Source organism: Globicephala melas, chromosome 15 (genome assembly GCF_963455315.2).
Source record: "Globicephala melas chromosome 15, mGloMel1.2, whole genome shotgun sequence".
NCBI lineage: Eukaryota > Metazoa > Chordata > Mammalia > Artiodactyla > Delphinidae > Globicephala > Globicephala melas.
The window spans coordinates 17292478-17305948 of record NC_083328.1 but is presented as its reverse complement, the minus strand read 5'-3'; the positions used below and the strand labels follow the sequence as shown (position 1 = coordinate 17305948).

The window sequence follows — 13471 nt, the reverse complement described above, 5'->3', positions numbered from 1 at the left end:
TTTGTAGTAATTGTGACAGCAGGGCCATCAGCAGCTTCTCCACCAGCGTCCGTCAGCACACCAAGGTGCAGAATCCTCGGGTACCAGGGCAAGGAGCAGTGGCAGGAAAGCTGGTCTCTGCAACCCAGTGCCTCCCAAGCAGGAGCTGTGCCACTGAGGGCCCTGCTGTGAAGGTGTGTGGAACACCCACATCAGGGCAGCACAGACTGAAGTCTGAGCAGATCAAGTCCCATCACCCCAACTCGGGCAGGGGATTCTCTGTAGGTGGGGGACGCAGCACGTGGTTTGCAAGTGAAGTTCACAAGCAGTAAAGCATCTCAGGGGCCTGATATCAGAGACTTGACCCTCAGAGTCAGGTCCGCAGAGGCTGACCAACCAGAACCCTCCGGGAGGGCTGGCCTGGGGCCAAAGGTCCGCAGGGCTCGGGCACCCGCTGATTCCCCTCCACTCCTGCCAGTGAGAGAAAATCCCCCAGTTCTCGACTTTTCATGAGAAGAAACATGAAGCCCGCGTCTGGCACAGCCTCCCTGCCTCTGGCTCCCTCTGCGCCTGCCAGGTCCTCCCTTCCTACTTCCAAAGCTTTGCGCTTCGCTCCCGGTGCCTGCCCCGGCCTCTCCCTCCCAAGAGGGAAGACCTGAGTAGGAGGGGACTCCTGGGCCATCTGAATGGGTGAGAACCATTTCAAGGCTCCGGGCCCGGGACTGGGCTCTCCGTGGCCAGCACCCCCAGCACGTGGGCAGGACACTGGCCGCCAAGCCCCTCGCCACCTGGTCTTCCTCTCTGTCCTCTACCTTGAGCTACTCCCAAGCCCCTCAGCCCCCCTCTCACCCCTAAGCTGGTACTCACAGAGCGACCTCCTCTCCTAACAATAAAACCACCACCACTCCTAGGACGCCTGCCAGGCCCCTGACGCTGATCTAAGCTCTCCTGGCGGGTTACACGGGTTAGCCCTCGTCACAGCCGTAGGAGGTGGGCTACCATCCCCGTTTCATACCTGAGAACGTGTGGAGCGAAGGGATCTGCCCAAACTCCCATCCCTTAGCAAGTGAGGAGCTGGGATTTACTGGGCAGTCCAGCCTCGAAGCCCAAGCCCTAAACCTTTGATGACATACGGCCCCTAATTCAAAGATGCCCATGTGACCGAGAACAGCAGGTGACCCGGGGCAAGGGCCAGCCCACGTGAGGGGCGACACAATGCAGCATTTATGGAGGCCGACGGACTGGCTCTCAGGGAAGAGCCCAGTGTGATTCTTTCCCACACTTTTATAACTTCCTTAACGGGCTGATTAGCCAAGAAAAGATACACAGAACAGTCCTCAAAGTAAGCTAAGTGGAAGAGGAAAAACACTGCTAGTACGCTCACGGACGCTAAGGCAACAAAGGCAAACGCCCTCAGCCATCAGCCTTCTGCTCCTCATGCCCAGGCAGCGCTGTTCTCACCTGCATCCCCCGTCAGAGCCTTCTCCTGATGGCACAGCTGCACCCTCTGCTGACAGCCAGGACGGAAGGATGCTCAGAGGAGAGTGGGGGTAAACGGGCTCCCGGGTCAGGCACATGTGGCTTTCAACCTCAGCTCTGTAACTCTGGGGCAATGACTTGTAGCTCTCTGTTCCCCACTCAGTGAAATGCGATGATGATGTTCTCTCCCTCACGGGTTAGTGTCAGCGAGACCCGAGATGACGTCTGTACAGAGGCTGGCGTGGAGTCATGGACCAGGCACTGTGTTGTGAGCGTTACATAAATTAACACGTCAAATCTCATGATCTGAGGCGGGCAGGCCCCTGTAAGCTGCACTGTACAGACGCAGAAGCTGAGGCACAGAAAAGTTAAGCGACTTGCTCAAAGCGACGGAGCTGTGAAGTGGCGGAGCTAGGGTGTGACCCAGGCTGTCTGACTCTCAACTAACAGAGCAGTTGCTCTTAACGGCATCACCGGCACCTAGCACTGTGCAAAGGCATGACAAACAGGAGCTGAACTCAAGATGGTTGGTCCCTTCCTGTCAGGCAGGAAAGCCCCACAACTGGCCCACGGTCGGGTGACCTGGCTCCTGGGTCCCATGGGAACTCTCTCCTGCTCTGGTTCTGAGCATGGGGCTCAGGAAAGCGCCTAGGCAGGCAGGCCGCTGGCTGGGGGAGGCGGAGGGTGACGCAGGAGGACCAGGCTGCTCCCTGCGACTACACTGGGCACCGTGAGCCCCACGACCAACAAGGAGCATGTGATCCAGTGGGGGGAGGGCGAGTCCCAACAAATCGCAAGGGGTGAGCTCCAGCATCTAAGGCTGGGCTGAGAAGGAGGCTGCTACGACTTATCCAGATGGCGCCTAGAGAGGCTTGCGGCCACAGGGCCTGCAGCTCTGCCTGTCCTTGGGCACAGCTCATTTCTCTGCCCTGAATCCCAACTGCACTTGTTTCTGTATCCGTCAGAGAGGTAAGCCCTGGGCATTCACCCAACACACTGATGGCGGCAACATCTCCCTTTCCTCAGGCCATGTCATTTGCATCTTTCCTTTGGAAAACCTTGCGTGAGAGCGAGCGAGCCTGCGCAGTAGTTAAGAATCTGGACTCTTCTGCCTGAGCTGGTGTAGGAACCTGGGCAAGCTGGTCGACCTCCCTCCGCCTCCACCGACTCACCCGCAAACCAGGGCTGATGAGAATGGCAGCCTCGTGGGGCTGGGGAGAGACGCAGGAGAAAAAGCAGGTAAGGACGGGGCACAGTGCAGTCTGAGCTTCATGATCCAAGGGACCACCTGGAACTTGTTTCACCAGATCTTTATGCATTTCCCATAGTTCCAGAGTTTTTTCCAGACTCAGAATTTCTGTTTTTATTAAAATCCCTTCAGCTCATACTTGCCTTTTTGTTTTTGGCTGTGCTACGCAGCTTGCAGGATCTTAGTTCCCCAACCAGGGATCAAACCTGGACCCCCTGCAGTGGGAGCGGGGAGTCTTAACCACTGGACCACCAGGGAATTAAGTCCCTCATACCTGCTGTTTTTAAGGATATTGTCCTAGAGCACAAGGCAGCTGAAGTCAAAGCAGAAGGGGCCCGAGTGAGACTGGTCGGCAGACTCACGCAGGTGAACGTGGCCTGTCACTCCATTTGAGCTGCCCCCTCGGTTACCTGCAACCGCCCTGGAGGAATCGCGGTCCGTTGATGTCGGCCACTGACCCCTGGGTGCAGGGCTTTTCTTCCCAGGAACAAAAGGGAGGAGAAATACAACCGGCCAGATCACCCTCATGCTCTCAAACACGCAAAATTTTAGGCATTTTACACACGCAGAAACATGTGGCATGCACTAAGGTCAGCATTTCTACACCAAGGAACCACGCGGTTCTTCTGCGTCAATGATCCAGGAAGGGCTCCACCTTAGCATGAAAAGTGCCTTAATTTAGACATCCTGAAGATCTAAAAAGGAGGAAGGGAAGGACAGAATCTGTACCGAGTACCTGGGATGGGCCAGGCGCTGTGTTAGGTCCCTTCAGAGGCGATTTTACTTAATCATCATGTGAATTCTGCAAGTTATTATCACCATTTTAAGGAAAAGGAAACGGAAGCTCAGGGGGCTCAAGTGATCTAAGTGGCCTTGGACCCAGCAAGTGGCCTTCCTTCCACACTAGGCCACATGGTTGGGCCTGAATCTCACATTTCTCTCAGAAAGTTCCTTGTAAAGGAACAGCCAGGGCGGCTGTGACGCAGAACCAATAGCCCGTGTGTCTCACGTTCCCAGTGAAACGTCTCATCCGGCCTCCTAGCAGAGGGGTACCCTGAACTGTGATCAACCCCGGGAGGAAGAAGAGCAACAGATGAGCCCCAGGACAGACTTCCTCTTAAAGGGTCACAGACAAAGGGACAGTCCTACTAGCAAGCCAAGCGGAAGTTATGTAAATTCAGTGTTACCCCCTTCACCCCACCAACACACACACACACACACACACACACACACACACACACACTTGAATGGGGCTGGGTTGGTCAGGGCTGGAGAGTCTGAGAAACTGAAACTATAAGCGAGCCCATGGGACATTCTAAGGAGATGACTGCCTTGGGTACCGGCAGAGAGGCCTAACCAGAGATGCAAGGACAGCATTCAGGGCAGCACCCAGAAGGACGGAGGAGGGTGCTGCAGCCCAAACCCAGGGCGATGGAACTGGTGAGAGCCCGCCTCTGCCCCTTACTGGCTGAGTGATCCCGCAGCCCTAGGCTGCTCAGCTATGACATGGGGACAAGAAGAGCCTCTTCCTCAGAGCGCTCAGGACGGTGCTTGCTCCTGCTTTATCAGTACTGTTATCATCTCCACAACCTCAGAAAAACAGAGCTTGGCGGCTCAAGTGTCAGACGGAGTCACCGCTGTTGAAAATGTCGGGAGGCTGCTTGGGGCCTTTCACTCAATTTCACAGCATTTATCCTGTGATGCGCCTAGAACACATAAAGAAGGACAAGACAGGGTTCCCACCCCTGCAAAGGGCTGTGTCTGAGAGAGAGGCCAGGGAGCCTCGGACAGGGTGACTGGGCTTCACACGGGCCTGGGCGTGAACTCCGGCTCTACCACAAGCAAGCTGTGAACCTCTGAGCCTCAGGCTTCTCAGCTACAAGGCGGGGATAATTCTACAACGTGTCTAGACTAACCTGGGAGTGAGGACTAAGGGAGTGAATGAGTTAAGTGCTCAGGGCACGCTATCCAGCTGGATGGCTACAGAGAAATCGGCTATAATGCACTCAGGGCTCTGCTTCGAAAACCCACAGAGCTGGCAAACAAAAAGACTACGCAGGGGAAGGGAGAGAGGAGGGGCCATCTGGGTGGGATATTAAAGGATCCGGAAGAAACTGTCTTGGCAGAAGAGGACAGGCATTCCAGGCGGACGGAAGGGCACCAGCAAAGGCACAGGGGTGGAAAAGGACGGGCCATTTGGGAAGGGGTGCTGGTGGGAGAGGCGGGAATGAGGATGAGGACGGAGATTACAGATGACTGCAGATGGTCTCTAGCCCAGCAGAGGTTTTATTTTTCATTCTGCAGGCATGACGGGAAGTTACCGATGGGCGTGTAAGAAGGGCTGATGGAGGAGTCTCCTGCCCCCGGCCACCCAGGCCGCCTTCCTTCGCCTTTGCTTTCAGCCCCCGCCCCCACAACCCTGCTGGCACTTCCTGTCAGTCAGGCCAGCCTCTCAGGAGGCGGAGGCCGCAGAGGGGCCTGATGGCCGCAGACTCAAAAGCTACACTTCTCTCTGCTCACTCCCCTACCAGCACTTCCCAGCTCTGTGACCTTAGGCAAGTGATCTGTGCTTTAGTTGCTTATCAGTGAGGAGTAGCACTGAGAAGATGGGGTGATAAAGGGATCAGAGTCAAAGAACCCCACAAATCTGCAAGGCACAAAATGGCTAACAAAGTGCAGAATCTCCCCTAGCCCCTTCCTCTTTTTCACTCCCTAAGACAAGCCAGCAGAGTCAAAGGTCTCTCTGGCTAACTGTGCAAGGCAGCACGGGTCCTGACAGTAGCACACACGGGGCTCACACAGGTTTAGGAATCTGTGGAAATGGCCTCGGTCTAGAGGTTCAGTCACCCTTCAATACCTGCTCACCTGCAGGCCAGCCCTGTGCTCACAGGTCCCAGCACTTGCCTTCGGGCTCTTCCAAGCATGGGGAGCCTCCCCCCCTCATCCCTCGATCATACCACAGAAAGTTCTCAAAGGACAAGGTCGCCAGTCCCTCACCTCCGAGGCACATCTACTAGTATGCGCCCCTCTCATTCTCCAGAATTCTGCCCCAGACCTCACCGCCCTTCGCACCGTTGCCAGCCTGCTCCTTCCACCCCACAGACCGGGCAGGCCCATCTCCCTGCTCAGGGGGGGCGATGGAGCGGCCAGCAGGCTTGAGCCCGTGTTGCCTCCTGGGGGGGGACACAGAGGAAAGGACTCTTTTCCCACAAGGGCACCCTCCAGGTGCCTGTGGCCCCTCAGGAGAGCCGCCTCCACCCCAGTGAAGTAACCCAAGGCCCAGAATTTACGCCATTGAGGATTCTACCCCTTTCTCTACTCTTTTAAGTTCCTGCCTTTAATAGTTTTTGCCATATTAAAAGGTCTTTTTATTTTATTCATCTTAATTATTAATGAGTAATTATCTTCATATTTTAGCTAGAGTCCCTTAATCAATCTTATCACTTTTAACTTAAAGAAATCTCGCTTTTTTTTTTTTTTTTTTTGCGGTACGCGGGTCTCTCACTGTTGCGGCCTCTCCCGTTGCGGAGCACAGGCTCAGCGGCCATGGCTCACGGGCCCAGCCGCTCCGCGGCATGTGGGATCTTCCCGGACCGGGGCACGAACCCGCGTCCGCTGCATCGGCAGGCAGACTCTCAACCACTGCGCCACCAGGGAAGCCTAATCCTACTGTAACTTTTTAAATGTCCCCTTCTGCCATTTTAATGATCATAATTTAGTTTGCTGTACCCTGTTGTGTTTGTTGGATTTGGTTTTCATTTTTTATTACAATTTTAACAGCTTTATTGAGATATCATTCATAGGCCACACGATTCACCTGTTTAAACTATACAAGTCAGTGGTCTTTTAGCATATTCACAGGTATGTGCACCCATCACAAGTCAGTTCTAGAGCATTCTCGTCACCTCAAACCCTTTAGCTATCCCCCCTCTGTGCCTCCAGCCCAGCCCCAAGCGCTCACTAATCTACTGTCCTATTCTGGACTCACCCCTACATGGAATCCCATAGTCACGGCCTTTTGTGATTGGTTTCTTTCTCCACTGAATGATCATGGCACCCTGGCTGGAAAGTCAGTTGACCACAGATGTGTGGGTTTATTTCTGGACTCTCAATTCTATTCCATCAGTCTCTAATTCTATCCCTGTGCCAGTACCATGCTGTCTGGATTACTGTTGCTTTGTAGTAAGTTTTGAAATTACAATGTGTGAGCCCTTACTGGATTCTTCTTTTTCAGGGTTATTTTAGCTTTCTACATACCCTCTAATTCCATATGAATTTTAGAATGAGTTTATCGATTTCCACAAAGAAGTCAGCTGGGATTCTTACAGGAATTGCGTGGAATCTGAAGATCAGTTTGGGGAGTACTGACATCTTAACAATGTTGCCTTCTGACCTGTGAACAGGGGATATTTTCCCATTTACTTAGATCTTAAGTTTCTGTCAGTATTTTGTAGTTTTCAGAGTATATGCTTTGTACTTGTTTTGTTAAATTTATTCCTAAGTATTTTATTCTTTTTGATACTATTGTGAACAGAACTGTTTTCTTAATTTCATTTTTGGACTGTTCATTACAAGGGTAAAGAAATAGAACTGATTTTTGTATATTGATCTTGTCCTGCAATCCTGTTGAACTTGTTTTTTATTTTTGAAAAGTCACAGGGCAGCAGCTTGGGGGAAGAGTCCACACCATAAACAGGGAGGTATAGACACTAGAACTACCCCATCCTCTTCACAGCTGGACTCACCTTGCCACTGAACCCGGGAAACCCGCTAAACGCCTGTCTCGGTCATCAGCCCCAGGGAGCCCAACTTCTGTCAACTGCTTTCGACTGTGATCCTTTTCCGAGGGATTACAAAGTTAACTTCTATTTCTCTTCCCTTCTGTTCTCAGCACAACTTAATAAACACAGAACGACTGCTAAACACTTGAAGAAAATAATCCAAACTTGCAAAACACATCAGTTCAGGTGACTGTTTTCGTTACCAAGATACTTTTGCCTTTTGCAAAACAGATCACTGCAGCTTTCTGTAACACATCTGAAATATGCCGAAATCCAAACTCTTTGTTTATGTCCTTTTAGAAACACTCATATACATCCAGGCGCACCTGTAAATTTACATGAAGCAATACATCATCTTGATTTAAGTCTTGTCTACTCCATAACAGCTTGGAGGGAAGGTTTTATGTTAATTTTGCAAACTGGGAAGACACAGCTCAAGGCAAGAAAAGACTAAAAAGCTGTGCATTCACCCCTTGTCTCCTGCTCCAGGAAAGTCACTGGAGGGGCACCTAATTAAATTAAATTGGCTAAACGTTGACTTAGCACCTACTCTGTTTCCAGCAGACAATGCACAGACATTAAGGACAGAAAGTATGTGAGGGGTGCGGCCACCACCCTCAAGGAGGGTGGCTTAGTTGGGAAAAAGTCACACAGATAAATAGCTGAGACATAGCGTGGCAGGCCTGTCCTGAGAGGTGGTGACAAGACCATGCGGGGATGAGATGAGCCTCCTGAACAGTTAGAAACGGGCTCACTGCGCGTGTGCGTGACAATCTAAAAACGCCGACTGTCATCTCATCGTCTTAGGTATTTGCCCTCTTAACCTCACCACTGACATCCTTAGTACCCAGTCTGAGGCGTGCTGATCCTTCTTCCCAGCACTGGGCCTCCAGAAAACTAGGACCACTCATGGTGTGATGAGGACACACCTTCAAGGGTTAGGCAGACGACATACCCAGACTGAGGCCAGCTGCGGGTTAAACAGCAGCTGAATGAATGGGGAAGGGGAATGCAGAAGGTGCGTGCCCTCAACAGAGGGTGGCACACCTCTCTGCCTCACCAGTTGCTATTAAAGAAATGCAGTTCAATGCTGCCTAGTTTTATTTCTACAGAAAAGTTGAAAGGCTGACTTTGTAGGTGAAATTTCTGATTTTTAAATGCCATCAACTACAATTAAAACAAACACCATGAGGCCAACAAAATACACTGCCAGATGTGGCCCAAAGGCCCTGCTCTGTGTACACTGTCACCTGTAAGCTCCACGACACTCTGGAAAGATATATTATTCCAGATAACCCCGATGAGGAAACTGAGGCAGGGAGAGGTCAAAACTTGCTGAAGGACTCCCCAACAGGAAATGACCGGACAAGAATTCTAACCCAGGCTGTCTTACATCAAAAGTCCATTCAGGTGTGACAGTCTCAAGGGGCTAGTTTGAATTTCCAAGGACCTGAAGCCGTGGAGGAGCCCAACAAAAAAAGTTACTTAAGGCTCTTTCTTTCTTAATTTCTCTTTACTCTAAAAAAATACTCATCTGCTTATTTTTAATGCCTTTCTTTCAATAGGTCAGGAAATAAAAATGCTTATTAGATCCACAGGTCATGACATTTTAAGCGTTCAGATAATCATATTTCCAAGTCAAATGTGAGGTGGGAATCCCCAGCACAACTCTCAGTTCCTGAAGCCTTTTCTTCCCTGCCGCAGGACCCAGCGGAACTTCCTGGTCTCCTGTCTACTTAAAGGCTGATGCTCCCCACCCCTTCCCCTGAGGAACTCCAGTCATTCAACCAGTCACACATCTACTCAGCACTTAAGACACTCAAAGATGAAGTCTGCTCTTGGGGGGCTTTCCTACCTCCAGGGGCTCCTGCCTTTTATACACCTGTTGTGTGGTAATATCTGTGCGCTACCATCTCCTCCACAAGACTTAGACACAGGGAAGTCAGACAGGGTGGGCAGTGATTCCATTAACTACATGAGGAAGTAAAGGAAGAGACACAGCTCCCTCAGACTGGCAGCTCGGTCACTCAGCAAGCACACCACCTCCCTCCTGCGGGCACCAAGCCAAGTGTTGGGGATGCCGTGGTCTGTCTTCATCCAGCAAACGTTCTCTGGAGCTGTTAGTGAGGCCAGTCTCCACAGGTTACTTGCTATGCCCACATAGTCAAGCACATGGGCCTTAAGTTGTTTAAAATTACACACCTTTTAGTTTTACCTGGCGTTAATAACTTTTTTCCATTTGCTTGGTTTTCTCTGTACCCATATCGAATTCACACTCAGACTCTCTGCTAGCATACAAATTTCCCTTCACACATTCACAGGTACTAAGCAACTGATCCTTTGCATGGGCTTCCGTCCCCCACGCCCCCATGTCTGTCATCATGATTTCCCTTCATCATCTCTCCAGGGTTTCCCATTGTCCCCCCTCTTCCTGGGCCCCATGCTTTCCTGTCTCTTAGCTTAGCCTGTTATTTGATGGTGTACATCCTCCTGTGGCTTCCTAAAAGGGAACTTGGAAGATCAGAGATGAATTGTTTCCAATCCGCATGTACGAAAATGTGTGAGGTCCTTATCCTCACACCTCATTGACTGGAAGATTCCAGGGTGAAAGTCCATCCCCATCAGAAAGTTGACGGTGTTGCTCCAAGCTCTCTAGCTTCCGTTACTACTGGGAAGTCTGATGTCTCCTCTCTGGAGGCTCTTCAAGCCCCAGACTTCTGAAGTCTCTGGCTGTTGGATCCTGGTGTGGGTTTCTTTATGTTCATCATGCTAGACATCTGCTAGGTCTTTTGATCTAGAACTTAACATCCTTCAGATCTGGGAAAATTCCATGTCATTTCCCGTCATCTCTTCCTTTCTACTCCCCTGCACACACACTCCCTCCCCTTACTGTGAACTTGAACTCCTACTGTGTGGACATTGGATCTTTTAGACTCAGCTTCTTATTTTCAACTTAAAACTCTCCTATTTCCATCCCTTTTGAGTTTCTGTTCTTTACAGGAGATTTTCTCAACTTTATCTCACTATCTTTCCTTCCACCAAATCTTTTATTGCAATAGTCATATTTCTTTTATTTCCAAGAGCTCTCTTTTATTTTCTGCATGTCCCTCCTTTATAGCCTCTTGCTCTCGTTTCATGATGCAATATCTTCCTTCTCTCCTTTCCTTTTCTTCTGCTCCTCATTTTGGTTCTATTTCCTAAGTTAGTTTCTCTTACATTTGTGTTAGAGTTCTCAAATGCTTGGTGAAAAGTTAAAATGCAGGGGATTCCCTGGTGGCGCAGTGGTTGAGAGTCCGCCTGCCAATGCAGGGGACACGGGTTCGTGCCCTGGTGCGGGAGGATCTCACATGCCGTGGAGTGGCTGGGCCCATGGGCCATGGCCACTGAGCCTGCGCTCCGCAACGGGAGAGGTCACAACAGTGAGAGGACCGCATACAGAAAAAAAAAAAAAAAAAAAAAAGTTAAAATGCTTCATTAAGATACTGCTGTACATTAAAAGTCCTGTGTTTTGCAGGGTCAGGAAGAGAAAGGGAGAGGCTGCCATTGTGTGGGCTTCCATGAAGGGGGAGCAGGCAGAGGCTGGCTATTTTGCTAGGAATCCCCTAAATTTCAGGATCTAGAAGACTTTTCTCTTGGACTGGTCAGTTTCCGCAGAAAAGAAGCCTCCAGCCTCTGGCTTTAGGGACTGTAAGCCTGGCTGCCAGCGTTTTAGGAGCCACAGGGGGAAAGGCAGTGAAGACTCCTACCTCACTGTGTATAGAGATTATCTCATACCGCCTGTTATCAGCACTGTACCCTGTCCCCAGCTGCATCTCATGTCTGAGAGTCTCAAAAGCCTCCAGTGCATCTTCTCTTGAGGTAAGTCCAAGGAATGAGGAATCACTGGAGGTACTAATGAGGAAAGACTGCTAAGTCACAAAGTCCAGACCTCTGTCTTTGTGGGAAAGGGCTTGTTACCTGGCTATGCCAAGTAGGGGAGGGGACCTGGGGGGTGCAATGGCTCTTCACAGACTATAAACCAATCCTCTTGTCTCTAGCCCCATCCAGACTGGTGCTTTCAGAGGTCCCTGGTTTATTTCAGGTTTGAGGTGTCCACTCTTGGCTACTGCCCCACACAAGCATTCAGCTTTCCCAGTCTGTGCGGTCAGTTACCGTTTGTACATCTGCCTTTGAGCACAGAAACGTAGACAACTCTCCCTGCCGTCACTTCCTGTCCTAGTCTCTTTGTACTTGCAGGTTTATTCCTTTTATAGCCTATCATCACCAGGAAGGAGTTGGAAGAGTGCAGAAAACCGCATCTATTCCTTCTGTCATCTTTTACTGAAAGCTCTGACCCTAAGATTTTTAAACAACTTTGGTTAATCAGGAGGAGTTAAACAGCATGGGATAAAAATCAAGAACTGAGAAAAACAAAGGACTAAGAAAGGTTTTTAAAGTTTCATAGTCTATTGTCCCTAGTTTAACTTTCTTAGAAGTTCAAATCCCACCTCCACCACTTCCTGACTGCTTAACCTCATATAAGTTACTTAGCATCTCTTAACTTTAATCTTACCTGTAAAATGGTAATAATACCACCTACTTTGCAGGGCTAGAAAATGCAATCATGCAACACACAGATCAGGTACTTAAAAAATACTGGCTTAGCATAAGAAGGAAAAGATAAATTTCGGTTTCTGGACGCCAGGAATGGGAGATGTTGGAGGGACATCCATATAGAGATGTTTGCTGGGAGTCAGAATGGGTTTCATTCAGCAAACGTTTCCCGAGCGCTTTTTATATAGAAGGTCCTGGGCCAGGCGCTGAGGAATAGAGTGGAAAAAATAACGTGAAATCATCCTACCTCAGGGCAGAACATGGTAAGAGGGACAGGCTGGCACTTAGAGGGGAGAAGTGAAGACTGTCCGTGTAGCCCAGGCAGGAGCCGAGCCTGCCTTTACCTTTCTTGGTCTTGCAAGGTCCACGTTCAGGGTGGATCTCTTGTAAGGGAAGAGGCACCACCTTGGCCAGCCCCGCATTCAGCATGTACTGGTACAGGCGCTTAAACGTCCTCTCGCACAGCCCCTGCAAAATCGAAACGCTGCTGTTAGGTAGAGCAAGGTGTTTGAAACTACTGGAGGGTCACGTACACGAACGAGCAGGGACCCGAGTTAACTGACGATCTTGAATGAGGAATCACTGGAGGCACTAATGAGAAAATACTGCCAAGCTACCTTGTCCAGGGAACAAAACGAGTCTGCAGCAGCATATAAACCATCCATTTGATGATGAGTGGGGAAAGAGATTTCCCCACTGAAAGGGGTGAGAATGAGGCAGATGGGGGCAGCACTAGAAGATTTTCACTGTATACCGTTTCATCTTGTTTTGGTTTTTTTAAACAAGTAAGTGTATTATTAATTATTAATAGATACATACATATGTACACACACCTCTCACAGGCAGTGGAAGAGAAAAAATTAAATTTAAGACCTTTAAAAAAATTTAGTCTATCTGTGAAGTTACAACAAAATGAGGATGAGTACATCCACCCCGTCACTCACATTTCTGCGAGGAGGCAACACAACCAAAATGACCCAAAGCGCTCCTAACTGTCGAGGTTACCAACGAGCAGCCTCCAGTGCAGGCCGTGTTTTTTCATCTACACGTTTTCTTTGCAAAAGGTAATTTACGGGGCTTCCCTGGTGGCGCAGTGGTTGAGAGTCCACCTGCCGATGCAGGGGACGCGGGTTCGTGCCCTGGTCCGGGAAGATCCCACATGCCGCGGAGCGGCTGGGCCTGTGAGCCATGGCCACTGAGCCTGCGCGTCTGGAGCCTGTGCTCCGCAACAGGAGAGGCCACAACAGTGAGAGGCCCGTGTACCGCAAAAAAAAAAAAGTAATTTACTTGCCAACATTGAAAAGTGAGAGAGTTCATTTAAAAAAAAAACAGATTCTGGCTTCTCTTGAAAAACAGGATCTGGCAACAAATCCTAGGCCTGCGGTTCCTC

At 50.1% G+C, this 13471-nt stretch overlaps 1 protein-coding gene across 1 annotated transcript in view; it reads right to left on the bottom strand.

The window, feature by feature from the left end:
• The window catches only part of GTF3C1 (general transcription factor IIIC subunit 1), a 72600-nt gene that overhangs the window by 47302 nt on the left and 11827 nt on the right, over positions 1 to 13471 (bottom strand). Inside the window, exon 6 of the mRNA XM_030871574.2 lies at positions 12426 to 12549. Coding sequence (XP_030727434.2) covers positions 12426 to 12549 — 124 coding nt within the window. The remainder of the gene's footprint in view (positions 1 to 12425; positions 12550 to 13471) is intronic.